The sequence below is a fragment of the Neltuma alba genome, unplaced genomic scaffold (assembly GCF_004799145.2).
Source record: "Neltuma alba isolate B1F8T4 unplaced genomic scaffold, ASM479914v2 tig00000217_pilon, whole genome shotgun sequence".
In the NCBI taxonomy this organism is placed as follows: domain Eukaryota; kingdom Viridiplantae; phylum Streptophyta; class Magnoliopsida; order Fabales; family Fabaceae; genus Neltuma; species Neltuma alba.
This window is the reverse complement of record NW_021631964.1, coordinates 489,609-510,998: the sequence shown is the minus strand read 5'-3', so window position 1 is coordinate 510,998 and position 21,390 is coordinate 489,609. Positions and strand designations below refer to the sequence as shown.

Here is a 21,390-nt window from a genome sequence, read left to right as displayed (position 1 = left end):
AGAATGGCAGCATTAAGGTGGGAACAACTTGGACAACAAGTCTTCTGGACAACACTGCCTCATGTGATAGTTGATATGCCCAAAGAAGTATAAGGAATATAAAGTACTCATATTATTAGTTGTTAGTACCTTAGTGTCACATCCAGTAATATGGCAACTAGGGATAAGGATATTCCTAAATATTTAAAGGCCAAAAATGACAAGGAGAAATAGAAGAATTTTGGTGGAAAATAATTATTATAATTTTCCAAGCCAATTATGAAAAGTTTGACTAATTAAGAAAAATTGGTCAAGAATAATTATGAAAAAATATTTTCAAGCCTTAGAAAATTAAGAAAAAATAAGGACAAGGTTCCTTGAGAATTATATGGGATTATAAAATTGGTTTTATGACCAAAATGCCCTTAGAGAGATTACAAAGGAATTTAAGGGCAATTTAAGCCAATTTAAGGTCTTTATTTGGAAAATTCCAAATAAATACAGTTAATCGGAATAAAATTCCAAGAAAATTCCTATGATATCCTAAAGAATTATAAGAGATTATAAAATTAAAAGAAGGCCCTTAAGTATTCAAGATTTTTCTCAATTCCTCAGAAAAGTGGAAAAATCACTAAAGAGAAGGAAATTAGTTTTCCCTTTTAATTTAATTATTGGAAAATTAAATTTGAGACAAAGAGGGCAATTCGGAAAGATAAAAATGAGGAGAATAATTTATGGATCTGATAGAAAATAATTACAGGGGTCAGAGCATTGTAATTATAGAAAAGAAGTTAAACCCGAAGTAAAAGTGCACCGATAAAGCAAGACTAGAGTCTTGCAATTCAAATGGTTCACACTTAGCCATGTGTCAAGTCTCTAATTGATGGTAATTAAAGCTTTCCAAGTGTCAAGCCACCAATGGAGAGGATCTTGACTTTGGAATTTAATTACATTATGATTTAAGTTAATTAAGAGAGAGGTTTAAGACTAATTAGGCACTTGACACTTGGCTCCTCACTAATGATGGTTGGTGGGATATGTTGGTGCATTAAATGAGCTTCTCCTTCTCCTAAATCTGATCCATATTTTGTGCAAGGAGAGTTAGAGAGGAAAAAGGAAGAGCTTCAAAGGAAAACCAAGAGAAAAGCATCAACTTTAGTCATTCAATCAAGGATTCAAGGTGAGTTCTTAGTTCTAGATGTGTTCTTGCCTTGTTTTCCTTCTCTTTTATGGTTGAAAAATCTGTCCCCTCTCTCTTTAATGGTTGGCCAAACAGAATAATAAAAAGGGAAGAGAGTTTGGTTGTTAGATCTTGCTAAGACACAATAACACAAGTTAGATCCTAGTGTTTGCAAGTGATTATAGTTGGTTTTGAAGCATTTTTCATGATTATTTCCTTAAGTGTTATTTTTGGCCAAAGCAAGATTTGAACCCTAGGATATGTTTTTCAAAGTTTTGAGGCTTTCATTGTGTTCAAAATGAAAAATAGTGAAGGGTAAACCTAAAGAACAAGTGTTGGAAGCCATAGAAGCAAAGTTGCAATTTTTGGGTTTTAAACCCTAATGGTTCGGTCAAGCTGAAACTGGAAGAGGAAAATTTATTTTGTTAAATCCAAGTAGATATTTGAAATCTACATGAAAAATCATGTGGGGTTGAGTCAAAAGGGAATTTTTAGGGTTTATGGAAACCAACTCTAAAAATTCAAGAACAAAGATGGAAGCTTTAAGGGGCTTAGGAGTTACTTAAGTGATGCTATTGATTTTATGAGGAATGGTTGATGATTCTTGCTACCCTTTTTGTGGATTTCCATGTTAGGGTTTGGCACTTGTGGAAGCAAGAAGGAACAACAAGAAAAACAAAAAACATTGGATTAAGGTAGTGGGATCTAATTAGCCATTAATGTTAACTTTGCATTGTTATTTATGGCATGTATGCTTGCTATTATATGGTTGAACTATGATGTTGTGATATGGTTACTCCTTGCATTTGTTGCCATGGCCTTGCATGTTGAGGTTGCCTATTTATAAAAGATTAGTTCTCCTATGATAGCTAATGTTGAAATGCTTTATAATGATGCATGTTAATGTTTAGTTGATTGATCTTGCTACTGGGATTTCTTAAAATCTCATCCCCCAAATATAATCTAACATTTTAGGGCCTGAAACTACTATGAGCAAGCTGCATATTGGAGGCTAAAGTATGGCGTTTTGCTATAAAATTCGTGGATCTTTTTTGGTTATGTATATATTAAGCTAACAGTGCTGTAAGCACACTGACACTGTCATGCTCACGTGACTTTTTGATTATGCTCCCAAACGCGTTTAATCACAAAATTTGGTATGATGAAAGATAACATCCTGAGCTTCAATTTAATAGCTAATATGTTAAAAATGTCCAAGTATACAAATTTTAATGATTTTTCAAAGTTAAAGGTCAGAATCTGGGAAAAAGGGTTTTGGCAAATGGACAGTGTTGCATTTCACAAAAACCTGACGCTTTTTCATAAGGAATTGGATCATGAGATTATTTTTCCTTGAAAGAGGACTTAAAGAGATTTAAGTAGAATTTTGAACCACCCCATTTGGGTTTTTTTGGAATAAGTTATGAATTTTCGAAGTTGGGCCAGAAAAACTGGATTTTTACCCGATGAACAGTAAAAATCCGAAATTTAGCGTTTTTAAGGTAAAAAGTGAGCCCAAGACCATCCAATGTGGTCTAAAGTGGTTTTAAATGAAACCTAAGTGGATACAATAGTAAGGTGTGATACTTAGTAGTTTGGATATATCTAGGGTTGCACATAGACAGGGTTGGGCAGGGGTTATACCTAGCTTAAATGATCAATGGGCTGCATCTTGTAGCTTGCTGCCTGGTCTTTCCCAATAAAAGCCCCAGTTATTTAGCATAGGTATGGGTAAGGTGGGCTTTCTTACTCACCCTATGCACTGATGTCTTGTTCATATTATGTGAAGATTTCCATCAAACCTAATAAATAATATTTTGGTTTTTAAATGTGTTTTAAAATTTTACAATTTAGAATATTTTAAGAGAAGAAATATGAACAGTATTCTACAATTCCATATATCTATTTATCATTCCATATCTCCTCATAATTATATAATCAAACACAACATGATAGGTTTTCAAGTAACATCCATACTCAAATACATCGACAATTTAAGTACTAAAATATATAATTATACCATATATGAATATTATATGTGTGTTTGTATATATGCATTAAATACAATTATGTATAATGAATATATGTATATTAAATATATATATAATTATATAAACTCTAGGCAGGGCCAATTGAGTAGGTAACATACCTTGCCTAATGTTCGATTCTGCTAAACAATGTCCATTTATTGTTTGGGCTACTTTTTCGGGCCTAAACAAGGCATATCAGCTTGGATGGGTGTTGTGGGGTTTTGGGCATCATTAGGGGTGGAAATAGCCTAGGTAGCTTGTCAGGGGCCTATAGCTTGGCTTGCTTTTGACCTGCTCATGCCAGGCCTATTAAAAATTAAGCACAGGTTCAGGCCTTTTTCAAGGCCTATTTCACTTAACAGGCCAGGCTCAAGCTTTGTGAAAAGCCTATGAGGCCTATCAGGTGGCCTAAGCCTGTTATGTTTTTTGAATATTATGTATGTGCATTGTGTAAAATGTATGTCTTGATATTGGTGGGTGAGTAGATAGTAACTTCACCACTGTACCAATGTGTTTTGTCATTGCTTTTTATACATCATATAAAATGTTAAACCCAGTTAGATAAATTCACAAAAAAAGGAGATTTACTACACAGACCATAGATTAGGTTTTCCCTTCTCATCATTTCGAATTTTCCACTCCATAGACTACAACCGCATGCTGCATTTGGTGCCATCACCATATTCTTCATTTCAGTTTCAGTTTGTGCCCGCCGCAAGCGCCACTTACTCTTCAGCCTCTGTATTTGAGTTCGCACAGTCATACTCCACAGCATCGATGCTAGTGTCTCCTCCTCCTCTTCTTCCTCAGTACTCATGAGCCACATCGACTCCCAACTCCCAAACCACAGCTCCAATCAAGCTCAAACGGTCGAACCTCACCAGCCACAGCATCGCTGGCGTTGACTCCTCCTCCACTTCAGTCCTCAATCCTCATCTGGCTCGTGGGTCATCAATAGGTAGCTTCCTAGTTCCTTCAAAATTAATAGGTAATCTTCCTAGTTCCTTCAAAAACATCAATATATGAAACTCTAAAGCACTGCGTTGGTTCATTGTTACTTTGTTAGTCATAAAACTAATCATCCACCCCTTGTCTCTGAGCATTCGGCCACCAGCCTTGCGACCTTCATTGATTTGATTTAAAAATCAATGTATGAGAATCAATATCAAACTTTGTTTGTTGTTACTTTAGTCATAAAACTGATTAGTTTATACCAATATTAATACATAAACCTTCGACTATGATTGTGAACTTCTTTATTTGTTGTCGTTTGTGCTATATACAAAGAAGGATCATGTCAACTAAATAGTAAGATTAAATTCAAATAAAGTGGTATTGGTTTTTATAATTTTAGATATGCTACCACAAAATTAAATCGAATAGTAGGATTAAATTTGGATTAAGTAGTATGTTGTTGGCTTTTTCTGGATTGGCCATAATGATGAAGAAGATAGATTTGGTGCTATTAGAGCTCACACAGTCTTTTTTTAAAAAATGTTGTGTTGTTACAAATTTCATCCTTTAATGCTATGTGTTGATACATGATTCGTTTTTTTTTTTTCAATAGATTTGGTTCTCGAACAAGATGAAAAAAATATGTTGAAAATTTGATGATTTGCAGCTAGTGGTTGTACTTTTGTTTGGTGTAATTGTAATCAAACTTGTTTTGTTGTTGTATTTGGTATTTTCTTGTTGACTAATTTGATTGTATCAGCTTGTGTATTGTATTTTAGGTATCTTTGGATTGTGATTTTATTATTTTGAGTTTATTTATGTCATTGTAGCCTTTTTCAGCTTGTTAAAAGCATGTACTTTAGAGATGTAAATGCTTGTTTTCAGCCTGTTTAAAGGCCTAGGCCTGTTTTCTATGAATGCTTACTATCGGCCTGTTTAAAGGTAGGCCTATTAGCTTGTTTGTAGTTTTTTTAAAAAAAAATATAGGCCTGTCAATAGGCTTTAACCCAGGCCAGGCTTTTGTATAGGCCAGGCTAAGGCCGAAAAGAAAGCCTTTAATAGGCTATAGGTCAGGCTCAGGCCTATTTGTTTCCAGTCAGGCCTAGCCTGTTAAGGTGATGGCCTGGCCTGTTTCCACTCCTAATTGCAATTTTCCAGGTATTAATCAATTGATCAAATATTTAAACCTCATGATTGCAGGGTGAGCAACCTGATGGTTTTAATAAGGAATCAATTGCTATGCTTGTTGAGGGAGTTGATTTTGCTTCTGTCCCTTCGCACTAATTGTTTTTTTTATGTCAACCATTACTTGGAATTGTCAAGGAGCCTTTGACAAAATGTTTCTTTCTATTTTCAAATCTTTGGTTGCTAATTATAAGCCTTAAATTTTTGTTATAGCAGAGCCACGTATCTCAGGCATTAAGGCAGATAAAGTCATAAAGAAGATTGGCTTATACCATTCACACGGTGTAGAAGCTGCTAGTTTTTTAGGCAGAATCTGGATTTTCTGGACAAACAAAGTGGAGGTACAAGTTCTCTGTAATCATCTCCAATTCATATATATGCAAGTCAACTATTTAGCAGAGAAAATTTCTTTCTTGTTTACTGCGATATATAGGAGCTCACAAGCCAAGTTTAAAAAACTACTCTAGCATGATCTCTCTAATCTGGTATCAAACTTAAATACTCCATAGCTCCTGGCTGGTGACTTTAATGCCACTCTTCATAGTACAAAGCGTAAGGAGGCGCTAATCGGGTATCTCAAGGATGCAATTTGTTTAAAGCTTTTATGCACTAACATGGTCCTCTAGATATGGGATTCAATAGTCCTAAATTTACTTGGAGGTGTGGTACTCCTTTAGTCCGTCTTGATAGGGCCATTTACAATCAACCTTGGTATAATTTATTTACTGCCAGTCGTGTGGAGCATTTGGCAAAAATCTTATCTGATCATAGACCTATTCTCATTAATTTGGGCCTTCATAAGAAGCCCAATTTGATTGAAAAGCCTTTCAAGTTTCTGGCTTCCTGGCTTACACATCCAGATTTTTCAAATATGGTGTAACGATCTTGGGCTTCGGAGAAGGATATCTCAGAAAATCTGAAATCTTTCATCTTAAAAGCCAAGTAATGGAATACTGAGGTTTTTAGGGCAATAGGAAAAAGGAAGAAAGTAATTCTCTCGCATCTTCATGGGGTTCAATGCAAACTTGAAGATAATCCTTTTTCTGAATTTTTATGTAAGCTGAATCAAACTCTTAGAGATGAATACGATGACATATGCTTTCAAGAAGAACTTTTATGACTCCAAAAATCCTCTGTGGATTGGATCTGCTTAGGAGATCAAAACACATCTTTCTATCACACTAAGGCTTTAATTAAAAGACGCCACAACTGTGTTACTCAATTGAAAAATGCACAAGATGATTGGATTAACAATGAGGAGCAGCTTTCTCTCATAGCTTGTGAGTTCTTTGTGAATTTATATTCTCTTGAAGATCCCTACTTTACTCCGCCTACTCTTCGAGGTGCTTTTCCGCCTATCTCCCCTTCTGACTTCAATCTTCTAGATCAATTAGTCACCTTTGAAGAAGTTAAGCAAGCTCTTTTTGAGATGAAACCTCTTAAATCCCCTAGAATTGATGGCTTGCATGCCCTTTTCTTTCAAAGTCAATGGAGTATAGTTAGTTATAGTCTTTTCTCTTTGGCTCGTAATCTATGGCTGGGTAGCCTTTTGGCTCCCTACCTGAATCGTACTCTCATTGTTTTAATTCCAAAAGTCAATAGTCCTAGCTCAATCAGTGAATTTCGACCCATAAGCTTGTGCTCTGTAGTTTGTAAAGCCATCACAAAGGTTATTGCTAGCAGTCTTCGTGGAATTTTGCCAAATATCATTAGCCCTTATCAATCCAGTTTCATTCACGGGAGGAGTGTCATTGACAACATCATCATAGTTCAAGAAGTTGTTCATTCCATAAGAAAGAAGCAAGGTAAAGAAGGATGGATAGCCATAAAAGTAGACCTTGAAAAAGCCTGTGATAGATTAAGATGGGATTTCATTGAAGACACTTTGTATGATGTTAGTCTGCCAACAAAAATGAACAATTTAATTATGGGTTGTATCACCACTCCAAGTATGCAAGTACTTTGGAATGGTAAAGCCACTGATTCCTTTATTCCAATAAGGGGAGTTAGGCAAGGTGACCCTTTGTCACCTTATATCTTTATCCTTTGTACGGAGTGTCTTTCACAGATGATTAGTGCTCAGGTTGATAAAGGAGACTAGTAGACCATCAAAATGGGTCGCAGAGATGTTCCTCTTTCTCATCTCTTTTTTGCTGATAATCTATTTATCTTTGGGCATGCTACGACATCTCAAGTGGCGATAATTAATAAAACTTTACATGATTTTTGCTGCTCCTTTGGACTCAAGATTAGTCAATAAAAAAACAAGATCTATTTCTCTAAGAATGTCCCTTCTAATCTTAGACGAACTATCTGCAATGACTTAGGCTATCAGTAAACTGAATCCCTTGGCAAGTATCTGGGTGTGCCGTTAGTCACTAGTAGAGTATCTTCAAAAACTTATAGACACATCATTGAAAGACTACAATCTAAGCTTACGGGTTGGAAAAGTAAATCCTTCTCTCTGGTTGGTCGTATCGCCTTGGCCAAATCAATCTTAACTTTTGTGCCCCTCTACACCATGTAGAGCACCTTGCTTTCCTCCTCTTGTTGCAATGAAATTGAAAAAATCATCAGAAAATTCATATGGAGTTACTTAGAGGACTATTGTGGAATTAGTCTCATCAAATGGAGCGAATTATGCCAGCCTTTAAAGAATGGTGGTTGTGGTCTGCTTAGGCTTGATTGCAGAATAAAGCTTTTTTATCTTAGTTGATTTATAAAATGATCTTGGAGCCTAATCTTCTCTGGGTTCGTGTTCTAAAGGGTAAATATGATCTCAATGATGATATGTTGATTACCAATCCTCATCCTTACTCTTCTTATTTTTGGAGGAATCTAGTCAACATGTGGCAGGACACTTTTTTTCATGTTAAATAGAAACCTAGTGATGGAAGTAAAATTCAGTTTTGGTCAACTTTTGGATTGGAGACTATGGCCCTTTGAAGAATTTATCCTTTAGCCCCATACCTGAAAATGATCTTTAGTGACCCATTTCTAATTTTGTAGATAACTATGGCCAATGGAAGTGGAGCATGTTTCATAGTCTTTTACCTCCACATGTCTTCAAAGATTTAATAGCAATTTCGATTGATCAAAATGCTCAACCCCATTCTTGCTTTTGGCACTTGACGAAATCTGGAGATTTCACCACCAGATCAATTTATCATGCTTCAGAAAACCTGAATTGGAACAATGCTGACAAAAAGTGGACCCAGATATAAAAGCTTCTAATGGCTAAGAGGGTACAGACCTTTACTTCGCTTCTTGTTAAAGGGAAATTGCTCACTAATGCTGAAAGATATAGAAGAGGTATAACATCAGATCAGAGATGTAGTCTTTGCTGTGCAGACATGGAGGATCTCAATCATGTCTTTGAGGCTTGTCCTTTAGCTTCCTCAGTGTGGAAGAAAGTTCTCCCAAATGATATGTACATAGATTTCTTTGGGAAAGACTTGCTTACTGGTTAATTCATCAATTGCAGCATCCAAACATAGAGGATTCTTGGAAAATTGGATTTTATATAACTTGTTGGAAATTATGGGAAGCAAGGAATCACCTTCTTTTTTCCAGTGAGAATTATACTATTAAAAATATTTTGATAAGTATTTGCACTGTAGTTAGGCATTTCTTAAAAAGTTCTTCGACTATTAATTTAATTATGTAAATCCTGTTGAAATGAGAATTATCCTTTTCATTCAAAAATATTTAAACCTCATTAATTAATCATTCTAGTGCGGAAATGAAAAACGAAAATACATATTTACCCTCAATCATACGTGAAATTTCCCCTTCAAACCCGTTTCCCTTCATCGATCTACTCGACTATGCCCTAACCAAAGCTATCGAGAAGTTTCTTCTGCCTTGGTGAGGAGCGCTAGTGGGAGAACTGGAGGTGCCAAAGAGACGAATCCTATCGCCGATGAGGTAAGATTCCATTTTCTACTCATCAGGACAACTCTCCTGCTACTGTAGAACTCGCTCTTTCCTCGATGTTTTTGCTGTAGACTCTTTTTCTGCTCCTTCGTCTCTTGCCTTTGTCTGGTTTGATTTTGCGACAGTAAAGGAGTTTTCTGCTGATCTGTAGAACTTCCTCTGTATTGTATGTTATTTGTTGTGTTGCGTATTTTCACTACTGCGATTTTCGTTAATTGTTTCTCGCAGTTTTTGTTTTTTTTTGGCTTGGTGATGATATGATCTATATATTGAACTTATTTACTCTAGCGGGTTGCTTGATACTACAGCTATTTAATGAAGAAACAGAACTACTCATTATTCCCCCAATGCTTGGATGATTGGCATTTGTTCATGCTGTTCGCAAAATGTCTCTATATCTGATGTTTACTGTAGCTATATTGGGCACTAGTCGACTATGTGATTGGTGTTACATTTTTAGTTTTCATGCTAATAGAAGACACCTTGGGAAGTTGGTGTGTGGTAGTGACATTGCATGTTTCAACCAAATTAAGATGTTTAGAGTTACATTTCTGTGCCCATGGGGTGTGCTCATACTCAAAGTCTGATACATGAGAAGGGTAAGAGGGAAGAAGAGAGGAAGAAGAGAGAGACATAGGTCACCAAGAGGGGAAAACAGAGCGTTTAGAAGAATTCAGAGATGGTATTCATCTGTCATAACGGTAACGCTGAAAATCATTTTGAGTTCCAGGTCTTTTATTCATATACTAACCTAGGATAATGGTTATTGACACAACTGCACATAACTAATTTAAAATTGACCCAATTAACTCTCATGTCTATTATTATTTGCATAACAATTTACATGAGAAATGTAGAAACAAGTGTAGCTTTGAATTTTAGTCCATCAATTTAAGATGGGAGTAAAAGAAGTTTCCAAGGTCCAAATCCAAAAAGACAGCTGCATTCCATTCCAATTAATATACATTGCAGACTTCCATAAAAACTAACTTTTGATGCTCCTACCAGAGCTTTCTCTATGCTCCAATTCCAGTTGACATTCCAGTTAATTGCATAAAACTGCATTCCATTCCAATCAACATGCATGTCAAACTACCATAAAGCTTCACTTTTTATGCTCCTATCAGAAACTTTTCTATGTTTCAAACTGTGGCACAAGGTTATTATTCGCCAAACAAACTGAGAAAATAGAGGTTGATTTCTCTATTTCTTGTTCACGGCAGAAGCAGAAATAATGCATATATGCTCAGCCAGTGTATATGCTTAGCCAAGTAGGGTAAATCTACCATTTAAACTAAACAGACTAAATGAAATTAAATACTGATTCAAATAACAGAAGAGATAAACAATTAGATAAGTGAAACTCAGTGTATTGGACTTCGGCCTTGAGACTTCCAACACAAACCATCCTCTAAATTGGTATTTCCTTTGGGATCTCTATGACTAGGAATAATTACAATCACTTTAGTGACGAGAAGGGTACTCTTTTCTTCACTAGGGCGATAAAGACACCCTTACCGAAGCTTGTTTTTCTAGCATTCCTCTGCAGTCCTTATTGCCATTTCATGTTCCAATAGGGTTAACTCATAGTAAAGAGAGCACTTGTGAGATTTTTTTCTGGTCAGGGGTAGGTCAAATATGAATGTAAAATGAAGGAAGAATCAGTTTGAATTTGGGAAATTCATTTTAATAATGAATTTGATAGATAAACCAGACATAACAATGCTCTGAATCTTGTCAGGCATGTGGTGTGTTGCTGAAATTAGAAGAATAAAGTGACTGTTAACTTTTCAGGTAAAGGGAATATGAGTTGAATGTGATACTTTGTTTGGGATTGACCAGTTGGCTGAAGCAGGGCCTCCATATTTACAAGAGCGAGCACATTTGTTTCTTCTCTGGATCTGTCTTATACAGTCCCTACATAATTACCAACATAGAAATACTTGGCATCTGTTGAGTGAGGCAAATGCAGAAGGTGTTTTGCCCTCTAGAATTGATACATTTCACCTTATCTAACCTCTCTACCCTGGATCCTCCCAATCATGTTTTGTAAAACCCTAACCATTGTTCAGTCTAATGATTGTTCACTCCTTATAGCATTTAGGGCTATCAAGTGTGTCCTCCTTTTTTGTTTCTAATTCTGATTTTGCTTGTATCCTACATCATTCGATCTGCTATATATGTATATTATTTTTTTACAAGCTTATCAAATGTTGTTCATGGCTTTTCACCCCTGAAACATGCACGAGTGAGGCCTCTAAGTATTTTTGACCTTTAGGGGTTATATATAGAATGATCTCGACTGTTTAGTGTTTTAATGGATTTTAGGTTCTCTAGTTCCTTGTTGCATGCTTCCTTCACTTCATTGCTTACTGTTGAGATGCCTTATTTCTTGTGTAGAAAATAGATATTTTTTTCAAATGATAAATGTGGCACATCTTGTATTGTTTGGGGCATATAGGTTGAAATGCAAGTTTGCCATGGTCTTCTATGTTGGTCCTCAGTTTGTAGTTTTTGGTCTTTCTGCTTCTGCCCTCTTGCTGTTTTTTTGTTGCAAAATACAGTTGATCCTTCAATTTTGTGTTGATTAGGCAGTCGCCGTGAGCTTGTCATGGTTTGGCAGAGTATTGCAATACCTTAATTAATCTTTCTCTCTCTTCTCTTCTCTGTTCTTTTTAATTTCCAATTTCAAAGAGATGAATATGTCATGTTTGTTTGTGGCGGATTAATAGGTCTTTTTTCATTAGGAAAGAATATTAAGAATACAATATGAAACTGGCTCTTGTTAATCATGGTTTGAAGTTTGTGGCTTTTTTCGGTCATATGTAAATTGAGTAATGTAGAATATATTAATATCTTCAGATTCATCTGACCTATCTACATGGAAATTTATGATAACAGAAGTTAGCTTCCTTCAATGTACCCGAAACGGTCTAACCAAGGTGATGGACCTGTTTCCAGACCAGTGCGCACTAGTGATAGGATCAAGACAAGGCCAAACATCTATGGTCGACCGTACTTGTATTACAGTTCAAAGCACACGAGGAAAAGCAAGAACAAGACAAGGACAGCTGCTTCACAAATTGCCAAGATGTTGCGGCCAAGGGATCGTCTAGCACAAGATTCAAATGCTTCTAATGTATGTATATAAAAATTTTAAATTTAAATAGGTTTAAAGGGTGTAAATGCTTTGGATGATTTGATTTGCATGGATGTGTTTTAATCATTCAGGCATGAAGTTGTCTATTTATGAATTACATACATGGAGTGATTATTAAATTTTCTTATCCATTAGCATTTGGGTTTCTGTCTCATGCATTTACCTTCTCCCATGCACATTTGACTTACATTCACAGACGCAATACAGAGTAAGCTATGCACACATCTATAGATAAGGAAGGTTCAATACTGGTTTTCTCTTTTGTCTGTCATCAGCTTTGCATTGATACCCCTGTATCTTATTTAGGTTGCCATCTTTTTTGGAACCTTAATTAGCTTTTAAACGCTAAACCTTATATATCAGGAAGCCCTGTTTCTTTTTCTTGTTCCTCATTGCCTGACTGCAGGTTGCAATGTTAGAATATTTTCGGTTTTGCACTTTTACATCATTCATGCAGCTTTTTATTCACAATGCATCAGTTCGTTTTTCTTTTTTGGGGGTGGGATGGGTTGGAGAGGTTAAAACACTATGGGTGATATGATTCAATTTTGTTAGCATGAGGGTCCTTTAGTCATGTAATGTATGATTCCTGCCTTCTTGTGATTTGTGTGGCTGGCCATGAGAATTGGCGTGTGTTGTAAAATTGAATTGTGGTATGTTTGCTACATTGTGGACTTAGTTCCCAGGTTTGGATATGAATTTATTGGATTTTTTTAAATTGCAATGATTTTTCTGTCAACTTGGGACCCAGTTTTGTCTGTTTCGTTTAGATATTTTGATAGCTGGAGATTAAGGCTCTTTGGAAGTTTATTCTCTCTGTGTGACTGTGTATAGATGCCTGTCTTGCATTAAATGTCCCCCCTTAACAGGTTTTAGAATTTCTGATTTCTTGTGGTTTTCCCAATGGGCGTCAAGGGGGCTTCTCTTGTTGGTGTACAAGGGATTGAAGAGCTTTGATGAGTTATTATATTTTTTTTCTTCTATTTTTTATCCTTTGATTGTTTGAGAACGACTTTTCTGCCCTCGTCAGCACTTCGTATCTTTGCACTTCATAAGAGAAGTATGATTGTTCCTTTTCCATATTTTTTTTTCCATTAGTGCAAAGCATACTTTGAACCTGCCATTTTTTAAAACAATTTTAATATGTTCTCATCATAGTAGAATCTGAAGGTTGAATGCTAATAATTAGTTCATGTCAAATATCCTACAAAAGATTGCCTAGTCAGCATGGTGAAAAATTTGGATTTCATATTTTAGGGTTAATATAAACTTAGGTCTTTTAAGTTTATCTTCATTTTGGTTTTGGTCCCTTAAGTTTTAAGCCATAGGTCTTGGTCCCTCAAGTTTCTTTTCATTCAAAATATTGGTCCTTATAATTGAATGAAAAATTGGACCATTTTGCCCCTTGAGGGATCAAAACCTATGGTTTGAAGCTTGAGGGATTAAAATCAAAATAAGGGCAAACTTGAGGGACCAAAGATTATATTAACCCTGTGTTTTATTATTTGTGTAACATGCACATGCAACCAGATTGCAGAAGTTATGGAAGTTGGTTGACGTACGATAAGACAAATAACCTTCTGCTTCAGTGCATATGATTATATAGTGCTTTGTTTTAGTTGTTTTGTTTTTTTCTGTTTTAACTTCTAAACTGCCAGTGATTACGCCAATGAAGAGTGTTGGTGACTTAGCCTAACGGGCTTGGGCCTAAAAATCCTAGTTCATTACTCAGTTATTCTGTCATAGACTTAGTTTGCTGCTGTTTGAATTTTAAATTGAGATTCTGATTGTATTTTCTTATCTTTGAATTATTACTGGTTCCTAAAATCTCAGCCTAATCATTAGAATGATTATCGGATGATCTCTTGTGTCAATACTGATGTTCAATACTGATGTATCTATTCCTATCAAGAATGAATAATACATAGCAATTTTGCATCAATTTCTTCATGGTATCAGAGCACCATGATACGATTCGGTATGGGCCTGAATTTTGATGGCCAAACAGCCAGAAGTTGCCAATAAACAGCCCTTCTGCCATGGCTCCAGCAGCTGGATCTTCTAACCTGTCTGCCATTGCTGCAGCAACTGGTTCTTCTAACCAACCAGGGATTTCCGAAGCAAACCCTACTTCAATAAAGAGTATTTTCTTAAGTAAACTATTAATTCTATGAAAGGATGCTGACAGCTAAGTACAAAGTGGTTACACCGATTTATTTTGTTGACCTAATCTTGCAATCCTTTATCTAATTTTTCTTCCCATTGCACAGACATATGCTATTTGCTGAAATTGGTCGCATGATGTAACTTATTATTATGAAATTTTAAGGGTGTGTCATTATTTCTTTTATTCTTAGTCTGCAGCGACCAATCTTCGACGCTCAACGAGGAAGAGAAGGATTTCTGTTAATCTTGAAGGTTTCACTGACAGTTCTGGAGCTGAGGATGAAGACTTGATGGTGAGTTTTATACATTTTAGCTATAAAAGTTTGGATGGTATGTTTAGATTCTATGTGCTTGGGGCTGAGTTTATGTGAGCTTGTTCCAGAGGCCAACATATCAACAACCTAGAAAGCAGATTGACCAAAGTGTGAGTCAGGATGAAGTGAGGTCTCGCAAGCACAAAAAAGTTGTGGAAACTAAACCAAACCCTCGGCGTGAAGGTCTGCGGCCTCGTCGTTCAAAGGTGGTTGTAAGAGAACCCTTGAATTCAGAATCTGATGATGAGCGAGATTTTTCAGAAGAGAAGGTTGGACAGGATGAAACAGAAAATGGGAATGATTTGGATGAAAATGATGCAGATGATGGTCAGAATGAGATTGAAGGAGATGCTGAGGGTGAAGATGAAGGTGAGGATGAGGATGAGGATGAGGATGAGGGAGATGAAGATGGTGATGATGAAGATGGTGAAGAAGAGCAGGATGGAAGAAGGCGCTATGACCTTCGAAATCGTGCAGATGTTCGCAGGTTCTCAATGGAAGAAGGGAAGGCCCAACCAAGGTCACCCCGAAGGGTGTTACATCAAGGTATGGGCACTAAGGTTGGCAGGGATGTCAGGAAGGGCGGATCAAGAGTTCACAAGCGTTATCGTTTAGCAAGACCTGAAGATTCTGATGATTCTATTCTTGTGGATGAGCTGGATCAAGGCCCTGCTATTCCATGGGGTAGAGGTGGCAGCCGGTCTGGCCCACCTTGGCTTTTTGGTGGACTAGACATGCATGGAACAACAGCATGGGGATTGAATCTTGCTGCATCAGGTTGGGGTCATCAAGGTGATGCTTTGGCTACATTGACGTCTGGGATTCAATCTGCTGGACCAAGCTCTAAAGGAGGCGCAGACATTCAACCCTTACAGGTTGATGATAGTGTTAGTTTTGATGACATAGGTGGGCTCTCTGAATATATTGATGCTCTAAAGGAAATGGTTTTCTTTCCTTTACTGTATCCAGATTTCTTTGCAAGTTATCATATTACTCCACCTAGAGGGGTGTTGTTGTGTGGGCCCCCTGGCACAGGTAAAACATTAATTGCTAGAGCTTTAGCTTGTGCTGCATCAAAAGCTGGTCAGAAGGTTAGCTTTTACATGCGCAAGGGAGCAGATGTACTGAGCAAATGGGTTGGTGAGGCTGAAAGACAATTAAAATTACTCTTTGAGGAAGCACAAAAGAATCAACCTTCTATTATTTTCTTTGATGAAATAGATGGACTTGCTCCTGTGAGATCTAGCAAGCAAGAACAGATTCACAATTCTATTGTGTCCACATTGCTTGCTTTGATGGATGGTCTTGACTCTCGTGGACAAGTTGTTTTAATAGGAGCAACCAATAGGATTGATGCTATTGATGGGGCCTTGCGTCGGCCCGGAAGATTTGATAGGGAATTCAACTTTCCCTTGCCTGGTTGTGAGGCACGTGCTGAAATATTGGACATTCATACTCGTAAGTGGAAGCATCCTCCTTCAAAGGAACTGAAGAGGGAGCTTGCAGCTAGTTGTGTAGGATATTGTGGTGCTGATCTTAAGGCTCTTTGTACTGAAGCTGCCATTCGTGCTTTTCGTGAAAAATATCCACAGGTTTATATGAGTGATGACAAATTCTTAATAGATGTTGATTCAGTCATGGTAGAAAAGTATCACTTTATTGACGCAATGTCGACAATAACTCCTGCTGCTCATAGGGGTGCAATTGTACATGCTAGGCCTTTGTCTCTGGTTGTTCAACCATGCCTACAAAGACATCTACAGGAAGCCATGAAAATTATATCTGATATTTTTCCTCAAGTTGCTGTTGCATCAGAATTGTCCAAACTCTCTATGCTTTCCTATGGTTCTGCAATTCCACTTGTCTATCGGCCCAGGCTTCTACTTTGTGGTGGTGAAGGTACCGGGCTGGTAAATATTTTGAAACCTTATTTTATTATGAAATCTTTGAGAGGACAACAACTGAAAACTGAATATACTTACTACTCTAGTTTAACAGGACCATCTTGGGCCTGCAGTTTTGCATGAACTGGAAAAATTTCCTGTTCATTCGTTAGGACTTCCATCTCTCCTATCGGATCCTAGTGCTAAGACGCCAGAGGAGGCTCTAGTTCATATATTTGGTGAAGCTAGAAGAACAACCCCATCTATTCTCTATTTACCACAGTTCAATGTTTGGTGGGAAACTGTGAGTACAGATTTTAGTTATGTTTGAAATGCATGTTAATTAAATTAACTGAATCTCTTTGCCTAAATTTTCTTTTATTCTGGCAGGTTTTTCAAATATACTAAGTAAAAGTTTTTTAGATGTTTGCTATAAGGCCCCCCGGCTAAACCATAACATGGGAAAGATAATTTTTGAAAGACCAATTCATGTGGAGCTGAGTCGTAAAAAGAACTTCAACTGGTCACCTTTGTGTTGGAGAACCTTATAGCAAATGAAAGAAGTTGTACCAAACATTTGTCCTTTATCAATGGTCCTGTGACTTTAATGCTGCTTGACCTTGATTAATTTAATAATAATGCAGGCACACGAACAGCTCAGGGCTGTTATCCTGACTTTGCTAGAAGAACTGCCTTCCGACATCCCTATTTTATTACTTGGAACATCATCAGTGCCGTATGAAGAAGTTGATGAAGTGCCTCCTTCATTGTTTCCTTACCGTTCAGTGTATGTTTAATCTAATTTAGAAAAAATACTTGATTTCAATGCCAAGATATTTTTTCTTCTTAAAATTCTCTACATGAACACCTTTGGCCTTATGCAGTAAATTTGTCTTGAATGGGCTGTGTTCTTACTGTTGTATGGTGCAAATTAACAGTGGAACTCATGAACTGGAAATGCTGCTTTTTCTCTTTGGGTATTTGTTGTAATTGACCAGTGATTTAGTAGATAAGACGTGGGGGTATGAAATCTAACATTTTTAATATAAATGAAGCATTTGTTGAAAAGTTCCCTGGCGGCTATTCCATCACTATTTTTCGATAGAATTATAGGTTAGAAATATTCGTCCCATTCACATTACTTTTGTATTCTCTGGTACGATCATCAGCTTCTTGTGTTATATATCACCAAGTGGGGTGAAGCATTTAGCATTGCGAATGCTTATACTTTGAATGCATTTTTATATTAAAAAATTGTATATTTAACTAGTTTGATTAATATTTTAATTTTATTATTGAAAAACCTAAAGCTGGCTTTTCATAAGAATTTTAATGGGCTAATTTGAAGTATTAAAATTATTCTTCTTGCCTCCGCTTTAATTTTTGGTCATTTATTTCCTTTGTTCTTTTTCTTCTTTGGACAGCTATAACATGAACATGCCATCTGCTGAAGACAGAACATCATTTTTCAATTGTTTGATCGATGTTGCTTTATCAGTCTCATTGGAGAGAACGAGCAAAAAATCCCAAGAAATAGATTCCCTTCCTGAACTTCCCAAAGCACCAAAATTAGCAGGTGGTCCGAAGGTATCTGAGCTCAGAGCAACAGTTGAAGCTGAGCAGCATGCCCTTCGCAGATTGCGAATGTGCCTTAGAGATGTTTGCAACCGGTATGTCAACAAGTAGTTTGTTTATGTCTATTATATTAAGTGGAAACTGTAATGCAGTAGGCTTAAATCTTTTTGGTTATTAGCTTTGTTTCCCTTTGAATCTCTTAGTAGGGAGATAAATTTATGATTTTGAATGGTTTATGTTGATCGAAATGATAATTCCTTGCTAATATGTTGAGTTAGGACCAGAGTCAGTATACAGGGAAAGGTAGGATACAGAAGAAATAAGAAGAGGAGGGAAGGAAAGCAGAGGGAGCAAGATGGCTAACAAGCCAAGAGAATTTTTATTATCAAATAATTTAAGAAATAAATATTCTCCTAGTACTGATTCAGATAGGCATTTTGGCATGGTGAACTCTTTATAACTAAATGGATGGATCTGTTTTATTCTCTCATCGTATTTTTATTTCTATATTACAGGATATTATATGACAAACGATTTGTTGCCTTCCATTATCCGGTATCAGATGAAGATGCACCTAACTATCGGTCAGTAATTCAGAACCCGATGGACATGGCTACCATACTGCAGCATGTTGATAATGGCCACTATATCACATGTTCGGCATTCTTACAGGACATTGATCTTATTGTTTCCAATGCTAAGGTGTGTCCTATGCCTTAGGGTCCAAATAATACCTACTTTTTAACTGTAGTGAAAATGCATTGTGTGATTTTGTAATTAAGTGCTATTAGTGTTGCTTTCAAGTGGTGGAATGTCCATTTGCTTATAATGTGCTAAGCAAGTCTCGCTAGCTTGATCCATTTTATTGTCCCCAACCCAGGCTTATAATGGAGAGGACTACAATGGTTCAAGGATTGTCAGTAGAGCTTGTGAGCTCCGTGATGCAGTATGTGGACTGTTTTGTGTTCAATTTCATATTGAAGTTTTCATGCTCATTGGTGCCTGGAAAGCGTCCCTTATCTCTCCTCTTGCCTCGTACTTTTTAGGTGCATGGAATGCTCTCCCAGATGGATCCAGCGCTGGTTGCTTATTGTGACAAGATTGCTGCCCAAGGTGGCCCAGTTAATTTGCCTGATGAATTCAGGGGTTCCACATTCCCATCCACTCCTGTTGTTCAGCTGGGAACCACTACTAGAATGAGTGCTCGACTTCGTAATGTGCAACCTGAGGTTAATATGGATCAAAGCTATGAGGCATTGAAGCGGACAAAAAGGAGCACTGATGGTACACATGCAGGTGCTAACGCCTGATCCATATTTGAACACTGGCCCCCTTTTTTTTTTTTTTTTTGGGGATGCATGGCTATGCTTATTTCACAGCATTGGAGACATGTTTCGTTTCATGGCTTGCTTTTCGGTGAATTCTTTGAATTTTTTCTATTTTGCTATATACCTCAGATATAGTGATGAAAACGAGTTCTTAAATTGGGTTTCACTGGCAGATGAGAAGTCTCGACAAGATCCTCTGCCGCCAAAGACTTTACCAGAACAGCAAGCCAGTGAAGTTGCTTGTGAAGGGCCTGAACCCGCGTCAGTTGATGAAAATGTACATGGAGCAAGTACATGTGGAGAAGGGGATGACAATAGCCTAGATGTCATAATGTCTGATGGTGAGTTTTCAAGCCAAGTGGAGTCTTTGAAGCAGCTTTTTGTGAAGCGTAGTGAAAATTACAGCATTCCACAGCTTGAAAGGATTTACACGAGAATCATGAAGGGCGTTTTTGAAGCCGAAGGCAAAGGAACGGAAAATTTGAAGACTTGGGTGTTGAGGTTTTTGTTTACATTTGTAGAAGATGATGTAAATTTCTAACTTGGGTTTTTCCTCCTCTTCAGCTTAAAGAATTAGTAAAAAGCGGGGTGAAAAGGAAAAGGGGAAAAAAAAGAAAGAAAGAAAACAAAGAACTTTACTGTAAAGGCCGGATTTTTATTTTTTTCTAATTGACTTTGAGCGAATCTTTCCTCTCACCCCGTGCGCTAACAGAGTGATGGTGATTTAGATAGGAAGAACCAAAGTTGGTTTTGGGTTGATCTCACCAAGCCTGATTCGCCCAACACGAGGGCGGGGGCTGATTCTTCTGCTTCGTGAGAGCCCTTTTTCTCTTTTTTCTTGTTTTTTTCTTTTTCCTTGCCAAGCTTAACGACGCAGGTTAACCCCCATGAAAGCTTCTGACCAAAAAAAAAAAAAAAAACCCCCATGAAAGCTCAAAGCAAATGAATAATTTAAGTATCACGTGATGTGAATTGAGTAATGCATCATTAAATCTATGTTGATAATGGTGCACTAACATTCTTGCCAACTAATAGTGATACTCGATAAGCTAGAAGGATCTAAATATTTTGTGGCGTACGCCTAGTTCTTCGAAGATGATCAGATTCTAAGAACTTCCGTGAAAATACATAAGAAAAAGTGGGGAGGATTCTACGAACTTCTGTGAAAATATATGAGAAAAAGTGGGGAGGAATGGCCTACATTAGTTAATACCATCTCTCCCCACCTCCTGAGATGTTCAAGTATATATATGGTGGCATAGGCAACAAAATTTAGAATTGATGCGTTTGGTTTTATCCCTGTAATTTTAGTTGTTGTAACCCAATTTTCAACCGTCAAAGCGACGTACTTAATGTTTTCGACGGTACAATGCCCCCATTTGGTATATCATGATTTCTTCAAACGACTACGATGTTACAAAGCCGCCGCCTGGATAAACGAACGTAAGCGCAGAGGACAACGAATGGAAAGTGCAGAAAACCACCTTTTATAGTTGCTTCAAGCCGCCTTCGTCTTCTTTGTCCTTTAGATTCCAGGATTTCTTCGTCCAAGTAGAGAAAAGAAGTTTTACCTGGCTGTGTGATTCGTGTATCTCATTTTATCTCATTTGGAACCATTTGTACTTATTTCCTATAGCTTTAGATTGGAAAAATTTGAACTTCAAATTTCTTTAAATTCGGTTACTATTCATTGCAACCCT

At 37.0% G+C, this 21,390-nt stretch overlaps 1 protein-coding gene across 3 annotated transcripts; it reads left to right on the top strand.

The window, feature by feature from the left end:
• Positions 1 to 9,169: 9,169 nt before the first annotated feature.
• LOC114758628 (ATPase family AAA domain-containing protein At1g05910) lies at positions 9,170 to 20,434 on the top strand. 3 transcript variants are annotated; one of them, XM_028947867.1, is made up of 11 exons: positions 9,170 to 9,255; positions 12,226 to 12,403; positions 14,782 to 14,883; positions 14,973 to 16,814; positions 16,903 to 17,091; positions 17,432 to 17,574; positions 18,212 to 18,457; positions 18,878 to 19,064; positions 19,243 to 19,308; positions 19,409 to 19,658; positions 19,864 to 20,434. In XM_028947867.1, exons 1-11 carry the CDS (start codon positions 9,251 to 9,253, stop codon positions 20,229 to 20,231), a joined length of 3,576 nt encoding a protein of 1,191 aa, XP_028803700.1. In that variant the 5' UTR covers positions 9,170 to 9,250; the 3' UTR covers positions 20,232 to 20,434. The 3 variants fall into 3 exon arrangements, with proteins under 3 accessions (XP_028803700.1, XP_028803635.1, XP_028803562.1); XM_028947802.1 differs by having other exon boundaries at positions 12,166 to 12,403; positions 19,409 to 19,646; XM_028947729.1 differs by having other exon boundaries at positions 12,166 to 12,403.
• Positions 20,435 to 21,390: the final 956 nt, after the last annotated feature.

Excerpts from the sequence above, each read along its gene's own strand:
- LOC114758628 (XM_028947729.1), top strand. The coding sequence starts at position 12,182 with ATGTACCCGAAACGGTCTAACCAAGGTGATGGACCTGTTTCCAGACCA. Across the intron at positions 14,884-14,972 it reads CTGAGGATGAAGACTTGATG|AGGCCAACATATCAACAACC; the intron begins GTGAGTTTTATA and ends AGCTTGTTCCAG. Across the intron at positions 17,092-17,431 it reads TCAATGTTTGGTGGGAAACT|GCACACGAACAGCTCAGGGC; the intron begins GTGAGTACAGAT and ends ATAATAATGCAG.